We start from the raw sequence: 13,099 nt of genomic DNA on the forward strand, positions 1-13,099 counted from the left end.
TTCAGGGCCACGCCTGGTTAATCGGGCCCTGGGGGGAGGGGGTGAGAAATTCCTCCCTAGGCATCCAGAAACTACAGAACCGCGCGGGGGCCTGAGCCCCCGCGCGTACTTCATGTACTTCATGTATTCAGAATATTCCTTATTCTTATGTTATGTTTTCCGTATACAGAATGTTTATTTTGTATTCTCCCCTTTCCCATACCCGTACAAAGCTCTTTTTTACTCCTTAACTCTCTAACCCCCTCTCAAGAATATTTTGTGTTTTTTCTCTGACAGATATAATTCTTACTAAATGTTGTCTTATACAGTGATGATTCTAACCACTTTTTATCTTCTCTTTTTGAGCTGTTTAACAAGGAATTTTGGTGGAAGAGTCCCCCAGTTTAATGCTTATGATTGAACCATGTCATGGGAATCATTGTAATTGTTCTTATGGCCCCCATATGCGCCAATAACAGCATGTGGCATTGCTTCTTATTTGCATAGGCACATTAAAATGGGAAAATAGTATAAATACAAATAAGATCCTATCTAATAGAGATTGGAACACACAAATCTTGTAGTGCAAAGGGACCTTACACCCTGAACATTGACATAACAACCTGGCACAGACCTCAGAAGAAAGGACATATTCCATTCTCCCCTGAACCAGGAAAGCCATCCACGAAACATCCAGGCTGGTCTATAACATCACCTGGAAGCAATCCTCTACCAAGGAAGACCTACACTGCTCAGACTTCGACCTGCTCAAAAGAGACTTCCCTTAACACTGAGAAGACTTAACAACAACAATGACCTGCTTACAGGACAGGGCTCCCTGCATTGCCCTTTGATTGTGAGGTGAAAGGAGAGGATGCTCCACATCCTGACTTCAATGTAAGATATGCAGACTCCAGGATCTTTAATACAGAAACATGATACCAACAACAGAGACTGTGTGAAAAATAAAAGTGTGTTGGCACTACAGACAATGTCTTGGATTGGACAATCTAGCTTGCCTGGAGCCTAGACTTGGTCTTGTGCCAGGAAACTTCAGGGGTCTGGTCTCTTTGTACTTAGGCCAACGTTATTTCTTTCCATGTCCCTCATATTTTGGTGGGCCTATGCAAACAACAATTGCCACTCTAACACCATTTTTACTGTGCTCCTTTGACTCTAATCCTTAAAAAGAACTCACTTAAAATTTGAGGTTAACTTAAGCTAATATGCATGTATGTGAAATGTAAGAAAATACTATGCCTGTAATGTTTAAGGAGTTACGTAAGTTTTATGGCTTTAGATTGCCATGTGTACTGTTAAGAAATATTATAATGTGTTACAATCTGGGGACTTGAGGGACAAAGTAATTGTACATGGATTCTGTCTTATTTATCTTAATGTTCTTTGGCTGAAATTTCAAAGTTAATATATCAGCAAGGGGACTTCTGAGAATTATGTTATGGGTGATTGTCCTTCCACTGTAACTTTACCTTGTCCTCTTTCTTTGCACCCTTGTTCTCATAATTAAAAATAAAAATGAAAAAAAAAAAGAAGAAAGCTCAAGAGATTCATAATGACATTGAGCTATTGTTTTTTCAATATGTGCAAAAACAACTGCTGTAGCATTAAGTTCCTTGGACCAAAGCAATAATACAGTGGGCGGTACATTTGCCTTGCAAAATCTGATCTAAGTTCCAACCCCAACATTGCATAAAGTCACCCAAGCACTGCCAGGAATAATTTATGAACACACACCAGAAGTAACTCCTGAGCATTGTTTTGGGTATGGCCCAAAAGAAAACAATTCCCCCACCCCAAAAATTAAGCTCCTTTCCTAGCTGCACTGATGCTGTGAAACAATATATTTAGGTAAACATTTTAGAACAGATTTTCTTATAGGTTCTACTCAAAGGGGCCAAAACAGATCACTATATAGACAAGCAAGGATGTCAATATATGCATTTAAAACTTAAAACGTTCTATGGTAAGTGATTTTTTTTCCCAATTGGAATCAGTTCACACAATCTAAGGGATCCCACAAAGCACTTTACACATATACACACAAATATACAGAACTAAATGTTCAACAATATCTAAGTCATAATAGATTAATTCATCCTCTCTTTTTGATGTTGATATCATATATTTCCTCCTAAAAAGTATTTTCAATATATGTTGTTACCAGAATTACTTCAAAATATCTACTTTTAGACTTCCCTTAACACTGAGAAGACTTAACAAGAACAATGACCTGCTTACTGGACAGGGCTTGCTCTATTGCCCCTTAATTGTGAGGTGAAACTAGAGGATACTCCACACCAGCCTGACTTCAATGTAGGATGTGCAGATTCCAGGATCTTTAATACAGAAACCTGATGCCAACAATAGGACTGTGTGAAAAATAAAACTGTATTAGCACTACAGACAATGACTTGGATTGTATAAACTAGATTGCCTGGAGCCTAGAGTTGGTCTTATGCCAGGAAACTTCAGGGGTAGTGGTCTCCTTGTATTTAGACCAAGGCTATTCCTTTCTATGACCCCCATATTTTGGTGGGCCTATGCAAACAATATTTGCCACTCTAACACCAGTTTTACTGTGCCCTTTTGACTAACCCTTAAAAAAAACCTCTTAAACTTTTGATGTTAACTTAAACTAATATGTATGTGCATGAATATATAAAAATACTATGCCTTCAAAGTTAAGGAGTCACATAAATCTCATGGCTTTAGGTTGCTTTGTGTACTGCTAAGAAATGTTATAATGTACTACAATCTGGGGACTTGTGGACAAAGTAATTGTACATGGGTTCTGCCTTATTTTTCTTAATTTTTTTTGACTGTAAATTCAATATTTAGGCATCAGCAAGGGGATTTCTTCTGAGAACTCTGTTTATGGGCAATTGTTTTTTCACTTAACTTTACCTTGTCCTCTTTGCATCATTGTTCTCATAATTAAAAATAAAAAATTTAAAAAAATCTACTTTTCCCAGGATGGCCTTTTTAACTTAATATCAATTTTTACATAATTCTAAATCCGAAAGGGGATTAAAAAAAGGTAAATATTGGTTAAGATATATTTATCTAATTACTACTTAGATTGTTTAGTTTCTATTAAAAGTTCTTTGTAATTAATTACTTTATATAAACACCTTGGATACAAGGTTGTTCATAATACATTTATTTTTTTCTCACAAATACAAAGTTGATTATGGTTGAGTTTTTCATTCATACAGTATACAACACCCTTTACCAGTGCACATTTCCAGTCACCAATGACCCCAGTTTCCCTTCCCCAGCCCCTAATTTCTATGGTACAATTATTTAATAAGTTCTTGTTGTGTATGTAAACATTTTATGGGATTATTATGTTACTGACCCTACCCTGATCGGTGTTTGTGCCCTACCCTAGGGTGTAACCTTGCATTCTGCCCCCACCCAAGGGTGGTACCTGATTCTGCTTCCACCATTGGGTGGTACCTGATTCTGGGGGATAAAAACAAAGGTCTGTGGAAGGTGAGGGGCTTTTGGCTGGAACTTATGCTGAGACTTTGGACTTCAGTCTTGTCCACCGAATAAAGCTAATATTTCCACAAGCCTGACTGTCTGTGAGCTGTTTCTGCGGCAGACGTGTGCTCCAAGCTGGAGGGAAAAGACCTTATCCTCCATCCCTCCATTAGTCAACCTCTTCAGGGGCTGACTTGCAACAAGTTCTCAATATTAAATATGACTTATAAAAGTCCAAACTAAGTAGATGGCACTCTGACACCAATAGAACTGTTTTGGGGGCTGGTTGCTGATAAAAAATAAAACTTTTAGAACCCAGCTGGTATTATATATGACTAATTCATTCTTAGTATTAAATAAGGAATCAAGTAGTAGTATGAGAGATGAGCGAGAGAACTGTGGTTCAACCCACTAAAAATGCTCTTCCATGGGGCCGGGCGGTGGCGCTCGAGGTAAGGTGCCTGCCTTACCTGCGCTAGCCTAGGAGACGGACCGCGGTTCGATCCCCCGGCATCCCATATGGTCCCCCAAGCCAGGAGCGACTTCTGAGCGCATAGCCAGGAGTAACCCCTGAGCGTCACCGGGTGTGGCCCAAAAACCAAAAAAAAAAAAAAAAGAAAAAAAAATGCTCTTCCAATATTTAAAAAGAAAACTTTAAATCAATTCTTACCAGTATTTTAAGCACAGATTTAACCATCTAAAATATCTCTGCATAAACACATTTTATTGATATTTTTTTAAATCTAATTTTTCCGGTCATCACATTAAATAGAACAAAAACACCACTACCAGCAGCAACACCATCATTATTTGAACTAAGTTTCTTTAAAAATTAATGCTTCTAATGATAAATTACGCTTTTGAGCTAAGCACTTTATTGTTTGTTTACTTGTTGAAGACAACACCCAGTGGTGCTCAGGGCTTGCTCCTGGCTCTGTGCCAAGGGGTCTCCTAAGATTGATTGTGCTTGGGGGATCCTATGGATTAAACCCAGGTTCACCATATGTAAAGTGTCTTGCTCACTGAACTATCATATCAGCCCTAAGCCAAGCACTTCAACAGCAAGTCTTTTATAAGAACCTTTGAATTATCCTCCAATGTTTGTTGTGCTCCCCATTTTGTAAAAGAGGAAATAAAAATGATCAGATTTAAACACCAAACCCAAAATCAACAACAGAATCGATACTTTATACAAGCTATGCACAGAGGGGAACAGTTACACTAGCACTTCGGGGAGCAAAGCACTTCGGGATAGATATGGGACACATGCTGGGAAAAGGGGTGGAAGGAGGACAACCCTGGTGGTGGAAATGGCCCTAATTCATTGTCACTTTGTACCTTAAATATTACTGTGAAAGATTTGTTATTCACTTTGGTCACAATAAAAACTATTAAAAATAATAAAAAGAGGACATTATCGAGATGTGTTCCCACCATATTTTTTTGCTCTATAAGATATACATAATTTTTAGACAAAGAAAACAAAAACAATATTCTAAAGCAAATAGTGTACTAAAATATTTAATAAACTATAACAGAATAATATTTTAACCATGTTAAGTGAAGAGCAGTCAGTGTGACATTAAGAATCATTATGACTGTCTCTCCTCCCCCCCACTCAGGCTTCAGCTCCAGGTGGCATTCGCTCCATAAGACGCATGTTTTAGGGGGAGAAAAGTGTGTCTTATGGTACAAAAAATACAGTAATTCATGTCCTAAGATAATGCACCTAGCAAGGACAGGTTAGGAGCCTTGGCGTCTACTTCAGTCTTTATTAAGCTCTGGCCTTTTCACCATATTCCATTACTCCCCTCAAATATAGTTATGACCTACATACTTTTAGAGCACTGAAGAGTCATCATCCATTAAAAGCTACAAATAACCAAGAGGATTGATGGTCTCCCAGACAATTATGGGCTGATAAAGTTTTCTTCGAATAGCCCATATAAATGTTTTATTCACCTGGACAGAGTCCATGGTGAGGGGCATAATTTACAAATTCATAGCAGTTTCAGTTGGAGATATGGCTTGAACTATCTCTTCCACTGTTGAATGATAGAGTGGAGAAGAAAAGTTGAAGCCAGGGTAATAATGTCCTCAAATTTCATGAGTTCATTCATCTCTGTGCCTCTGGTCTTCATTCTCAGAGTGATCTGGTCATTATCTACAGGTGGCTCTACCCTTATGCTTACAGCACCTCCGTTCAACTCTGAGAAGGGATTGTGAAATAGAAAACAGAAGGGAGGGCTGAGCTAAATCCACTGGACTATCTCCTCCTATCTCTAGCCTTTTATCCAAACATTGACTCGTGATCTCAGTGTCTACTTACAGATGGAAGTTTGGCAGCAGGAAGCACAACTTTTGTTGTTTTTATTTTTTGACTCTTGGCTGCGCACACATGGTCACATATACATACATACATACAATGGTGGGACAGATGCTAGCTCCTGCTTCCTCTCAGTAATTTGCAAATGATCTGCAAGGAGCTTGCTCATACTTCAAGACTGATAAAAATCATAACTGTCACTTAAATATTTTCTTTCTTCTCCCACTGCTTTCTCACAGAAGTTATCATTACTCTTAACTCTGCTGCACTTTCTAAAGTAACAAACAAGAACAAGATCTAAGATTATAGGATAGCTAAAAATAAGCAGTAGGTACAAAGAAAAAGGAAAGCTGCAGACGGAATGATCATTTTCCAGAAGCAAGATGACTGAAACACAAAAAGAAAAGCATCCAAAATGCTTTTGTCTCAAAAATAAAAGCCTAAGATGATAAAAATTATATGAGGTTAGTCATAAATCTAATAATTAAGCATAAGTAAAAATAATAGATATTCAGTTATGAGGCCCATCTAAAAATCAAGGTTTAGGTTTAATTTATTTGTTCAATTTTTTTTTTTTTTGGAGTCACATATGATCTACTCAATGCTTACACCTGGCTCTCTGCTCAGGGTACCATACACAGTACCAGGGATCAAATTCAGGTCGGCTGTGTGCTAATCATTGTACATCTGCCCAGCTTCAAGACAAACTAACATATCACTATAAATGAATGAAATAAAATATAAAATAATATTTTACATAATAAAATAATGAAATATAAAGTATATTTCATAGGCAAGCATCCTACCCAGTATATTAAAAATCTAACCCAGACACTGTCTATTTTAATATATAATCTCTGAGAACTGACAAAGCAAACCAATATTTTAATTTTCTTTTTCTTATCTCTGTATCAAGCATTAAAAAAACCGAGGCTTAAATAAATTGAATAATTTGATCAAGGAGCAGAATTTTTATTCAAAAATTATGATGTTCCACTGTATACACTATGCTAAGACCAAAATGTTACAATGCCACCTGAAACGACTATTATTTTTTATTATTTTTTATTTAAACACCTTGGTTACAATTTTTTTTGTACTTGGGTTTCAGTCATAGAACGTACAATACCCTTCACCAGTACAATGTCCCTTATTTCCTCCCCCACCCCAACCATTCTCTCTCTCTCTCTCTCTCTCTCTCTCTCTCTCTCTCTCTCTCTCTCTCTCTCTCTCTCTCTCTCTCTCATACTCATTGTCACAGTACTTGTCATTCTGGTTAGTGTTCTAACTGCACACACCACTCTGTGTGGCAAGCTACACATGAACTGATCCTCCCAGCATTCATCTCTATTGTCTCTGGAAATTATTTTTAAACTGTCATTTTTCTTATATCCCACAGATGAGTGAAACTATTCTATATCTTTCCCTCTCCCTCTGGCTCATTTCACTAAGTATAATAGTCTTCATGTATAGGAAAATTTCATGACTTTATTTTTCCTGATGACTGCATGTATTCATTGTTTCTATGTACCATAGTTTCTTGAGCCACTCCTTTGTTGTCTGGCTTATGGATTGTTTCCAAATCCTGGGTATTGTAAATAGTGCTGTGATAAACATAAGCATGCAGAGGGCATTATTGTATAGTGTTTTGGTGTTCCTAGGGTATATCCCTAAGAGTGGTATTACTGGGCCATATGGGAGCTCAATTTCCAGATTTTTGAGGACTACAGATATTGTTTTCCAGAGAGGCTGGACTAGATTGCATTCCCACTAGCAGTGAATGAGAGTCATTTTCTCCCTGCATCAGCATTAGCCAGCACTGAAAGTTCTTGTTTTTTTCTGTTGTCTGCAAGTGTCTGTGGTGTGAAATGATATTTCATTGATATTTTGAGTTGCATCTCTCTGATGATTAGTGATATATTGCAATTTTTATATGCCTTTTGGTCATCTATATTTTTCTTTAAAAATGTGTTCATTTTTCCCCATTTTTAATAAAATTAGATGTTTTTTAATTGTTAGGTTCTGTCAGTACATTGTATGTCTTAGATATTAGCCCCTTATGAGATGGGTTTTAAGTTATTAGTTTCTCCCATTCTGGAGGTGTCCTTTGTATCTTACTGTTTTCTTTGAGATGCAGAAATTTCTCAGTCTTATTTGTTTATATTTGTTTACAATTTCTTGGAAAGAGGTGTTTCCTTGTTATAGATGCCTTGATCCTCAATGTCACAGAGTGTTTTGCCTACATTTTCTTGTATTTACCTATTTTGGGGGGGTCTACTATTAAGGTCTTCAATCACTTTTTATTTGACCTTTGTGCATGGTGTTAGAAGAAGTCTGGGTTTTCTTTTTTTGCATGTGGCTGATCAGTTGCCCCAAAGCCACTTGTTGAAGAGGCTTTCTTTGCTCCATTTTTTCATTTATTTCCCATTTATCAAAATTTTATTTACTTTTATATCTGGCGGTCATTGTCTGAATACTCGAGTCTATTCTATTGATTTGTGGATCTGTCTTTATTCCAATACCATTGCTGTTTTGATGACTATTGCTTTGTAATACAATTTAAAGTGAGTAAAAGTAATGCCTCCCATCTTCTTTTAACCTCTCAAGGCTAACCCAAGATTATCTGGCATAGCTGAACAGACCTATCGCTATTAAGGAAATCAAACCAGTAATCAAAATTCTTCCCCAAAACAAAAGCCCAGGCCCAGAAGGATTCACTAGCCAATTCTTTCAAATCTTTCAAGAGGACTTATTGCTAACCATTTTCAGACTCTTGCAGGCAGTTGAAGAAGCATAAATACTTGCAAATACTTCTTACAAAGCTAACATAACCCTGATACCAAAAGCAGATAGAGATGCCACAAAAAAGTGGACTATAGACAACATCCTTGATGAAAACAGATGCAAAAATCCTCAACAAAATTTTAGCAAATAGGATCCAATGCCCCATCAAGAAGGTCATACATCATGACAAAGTAGAATTCATCCTAGAGATGCAAGGATGGTTAAACATTCACATGTCAGTCAACATAATATACCATATCAACAAAACGAAAAATAAAAACCATATGATTGTATCAATAGATGCTGAGAAATCATTTGATAAGGTCCATCATCTGTTCATGATTAAAACTCTCAACACAACGGGAATGGGTGGAACTTTTCTCAATATAGTCAAGGGCATTTACCTCAAGCCCATGGCAAATATTATACTCAATGAGAAAACCTTTAAACCAACTTTAAAAGTTGGCACAAGACAAGACTTTCCCTCTCATCACTTCTATTCAAACTAGTACTGGAAGTGCTTGCCACAGCAATCAGGCAAGAAAAAGATACTAGGGGCATCCAAATAGGAAAGGAAGAAGTCAAGCTCTCATTGTTTGCAGATAACATGATCCTATATTAAGAAGACCCTAAAGAGTCTACCAAAAAACTTCTAGAAACAATAGATTTGTATAGCAAAGTGGGAGGCTACAAAATTAACACGCAAAAATCAATGGCCTTCATATATACAAACAGTGATAGAGAAGAAATAGGAATTAAAATTTTCATTCACAATAATACCACAAAAACTCAAATACCTTTGTGTCAATTAAAGAAGTGAAGGACTTAAACAAAAAAAACTACAAAATACTGCTTCAAGAAATAAGAGGACACAAGGAACTGGGGACATATACCCTGTTCAAGGAGTGGGAGGATCAACATCATCAAAATGATAATACTCCCCAGAGCATTGTACAGATGGAATCAAGTCCCTCTAAGGCAGGGGTCTCAAACTCAATTTACCTGGGGGCTGCAGGAGGCAAAGTCGGGGTGAGGCAGGGCCGCATATGGGATTTTGCTTACCAAATATTCACAATAAAAAATTGCATTAAACATTTGCATACCCTGAACGGAACTGCTCGGGGTATGCGAATGTTTAATGCGATATTTTTCTTACTAATGTGATTTTTATTGTGATTATTCGGTAAGCGAATAATTGCCAATACTGCGATATTTGAAGGCCGGCCGTGGACCACAAAATGTTGTACGGAGGGCCGCAAACGCACCCCGGGCCACGAGTTTGAGACCCCTGCTCTAAGAATACATAATATATTCTCCAAATAAGTGGATAAACATTTTTGAAATTCATTTGGAAGAATAAATGCCCACAAATAGCTAAAACAACCCTTAGGAAAAAGAAGATGGATGGTCACCTCAAGCAAATAAATTGATTTTTAAGATGAACATCTTTTGAAACAATCACCTTCTTCAGAAATGTTTATGGAACAAATCTTCAAAACAGAAAAGTTAAGGAAACAGAAATTTAGAAGAAGAGGACTATTAAGGAAAAAAAATAAATTTAAGATGGACACCAAAGGAACTTATGGAAAAAGTCTGAGACCCGGGATTTTCTCTGATTTCATTTTGGAGTCCACATCTCTAAACTAAAAATCTTCTTCCTTGTTCTTTATTATCCAAAGATTTCATGATATCACAGAAGACAGATTATGTAGGTATTTGAGAAAAGCATATATGTAAACCATAACTTTCCAGTCAGTGTAAGAATATAAAAGTTTATAACTCTGGACCATACCTTGGTTTTCATGAACTTAGAGTGACTTTTGTAAACCTCTATTTGTTTGATCTCTTCTTCGCGGTCTTCAGTATTTAGCACACCATTGGCTTTTAACATCTGGATTTCATCCTCAAGATCCCGTATGTTTCGCTCCAATGAAGCGATTTTTGTGTCCTGTGGTTACAGAAAAAGAAAGAAACAGTGGTAAGAAGAAAGAATTAATATTGTTTTGGTATTGGGAAGGGTGTTTTTTGTATCTCCAAAACAGAATTTCAAGAATAAATTATAGAGGCAATACTTTAACCATAGAAAAACATATTCCTGAATTCCAAAGAATTTAATTTTTTCACTTCAAGGAACTATTTGTGAGATTATATTTTAAGGTTGCAATAAAGACCATGTGTCAACTGAATACAGAATTGCCCAGATATATTGACTAGTGTCTGGTAATCAAATTGCCAAAACAACAGGGATAAAAGTAATTCACAGCATTAAAAAATACCAGAAATTTCATTTAAGCAGACAAATCTGTAATTTGTATGTAGTTTACCAGTGTCTTTTTGTATTTTGTCAATTTACAAAAAAAATTTTCCTGCCTATATTCATTGGCTGTTTTTATTAGGCATGCTTGGAATTTGACTTTAAATTAAAATCTACTAATGGGGAAAAGGAGTTTCATCTAAGCTACGGGCATGAGTAAAATTAAAGAAGCAAGTTTGGGCCATATGACTGACATACTAGTTTTTGAAAATACGTTGCAATTTGAAGATATATATCACAAACAATGATTTACTTAGCAGATAGTTCCTTGTATGACATAAAAATTACTAACTTAAAAATATTTCACTCTATTTATTGCTACAGAATTTTTTAAAAAAAATAAATATTACACTCAAATATGGGATTAATCGAAAAAAATGGAGAAAATTTTTGTAATGAAATAATAGAAGCTATACACAAGTTAAAGAAATAATACATAAGGGTCAGAGAGAGTAAAACAAAGAAGGTTCTTCTTGTTTTGCAGACACCCAGTTCAGGTTTTGTTGGGTTCATGCTAGCAGCCCAGTGATAAGACAAAGAGACCACCTGGCAATTCAAGTCACAAAGTGGGGTTTTATAAGCTTAGCTAGCTAAGGGTTCAAGACTTCCACCTGGGAACAGGTTTCCAAAAATCAAGAACCACGAGTCACTTTTCCACTGGGTTAAATAGCCATCACATCCATGTGTCAGAGCTGAATGTACATCCCCAGGAAGCAGATAAAAGGGATATACCCAATCAAATGCCACAAAATACATAATTCAGATATTACAAGGCTGATCTGTGAAAGCCTATTCTGAGTGCATGGACTTGGGTGCCATATTCCGGGTCTTGTGTCTCCCTTTGTCTTCAACTCTTATCTGAAGGCCACATTCACACAAGCTAACAAGAGTGATCCCGGAGAAGAGAGCCAGGAATAAGATCTGAGAACTGAGAGGTGTGCCCTTCCTTAAAAATCCCTCTCGAGAAAACAAAACCTAAGAGATAATGCATTATAAAGTACAGAAGAAAGCTCTTACAGTCAGAAAAGTACATTCCACTAACCTCAATGACTAGTCTCAAAAATTATTATTCTAGATAGAACTAACTCACAATAAATTACAGCAGGGCCAGGGATAGTGCTCAGTGGTCAGAGGTGTATGATTTGCAGACTTGAGGACCTGAATTCAAACCCCAATACCAGATGGCTCCCTCTAGAGCATCACTGGGTGTAACCCTGGAGATACCTAAAGCAATGCTGGGTATGACTCTGAAGCTCCAGGGCACCAACAGAATGGACCTGGTGGTATCCAACACTATAGGGTTTGCATAGCACTTCCCATAGTGCTGACCCTCGTATTGAACACTGGCCAGATCAATCGGGAAGTTTTAACAGCACTGCTAGACAACAGCTGTCTTTCCTGACTCTGTGACTACTTTCGATTTATTTTCCTATGTTTCATTCTTTATGGCATAATTCATATGGCAATATAATAATCACTTTATTAACAGTCCCTATTTATTGTTTAAAGGGGGAAGAGAAGGAGCATCGTCAACGACATATTGACTTCCACCTTCTAGTAATGACTGAGAGTTCTCCGGCGTACAATCTCGAGTATAAAGCTCATTCAATTGGTTGTAGTTTTGGGGGAACACTTGATACAGCACTGGGGATCACCTGGGCAAAGCTCAGGAATCAATTCCAGGTCTCACTCCCAGAGCAGGAACAATATCAAAGAGTTACGTGTCCTTAGTCCCAAATCTCTGTTCTTTACATGTCTTTTAACATTCTTTAAATATTCTTTTTTTTTTTTTTTTTTTTTTGGTGTTTGAGCCACACCCAGCGGTGCTCAGGGGTTACTCCTGGCTGTCTGCTCAGAAATAGCTCCTGGCAGGCACCATGGGGGACCCTATGGGACACCGGGATTCGAACCAACCACCTTGGGTCCTGGATCGGCTGCTTGCAAGGCAAATGCCGCTGTGCTATCTCTCTGGGCCCTCTTTAAATATTCTTTGTCATCTCATTGTAAAAGCACAAGCTCACAATCCTGGGAGTTATCCTGGGTGACATATTTAAGTTTTAAGCTATGAGAACTCTGTAGGAAAAAAAAAAGAAGCAACAATAATAAAGATGATGGGGAAAAAAACTATGAAAAACTCATGAATGTCTAAAAGCTCATAAGCGCCTTCTTAAATCAGGCACTTTTTAATT

At 37.1% G+C, this 13,099-nt stretch overlaps 1 protein-coding gene across 3 annotated transcripts in view; it reads right to left on the reverse strand.

The window, feature by feature from the left end:
• The window catches only part of ERC2 (ELKS/RAB6-interacting/CAST family member 2), a 1,176,444-nt gene that overhangs the window by 760,421 nt on the left and 402,924 nt on the right, over window positions 1-13,099 (reverse strand). For all 3 annotated transcript variants that reach the window (XR_007497514.1, XR_007497513.1, XM_049776157.1), the window contains exon 5: window positions 10,389-10,544. Coding sequence is in view for 1 of the 3 variants with exons in the window: in XM_049776157.1 (XP_049632114.1) it covers window positions 10,389-10,544 (156 nt within the window). In the remaining 2 variants the exon portion in view is untranslated. The remainder of the gene's footprint in view (window positions 1-10,388; window positions 10,545-13,099) is intronic.

This window comes from Suncus etruscus, chromosome 7, assembly GCF_024139225.1.
Source record: "Suncus etruscus isolate mSunEtr1 chromosome 7, mSunEtr1.pri.cur, whole genome shotgun sequence".
Classification (NCBI taxonomy): domain Eukaryota; kingdom Metazoa; phylum Chordata; class Mammalia; order Eulipotyphla; family Soricidae; genus Suncus; species Suncus etruscus.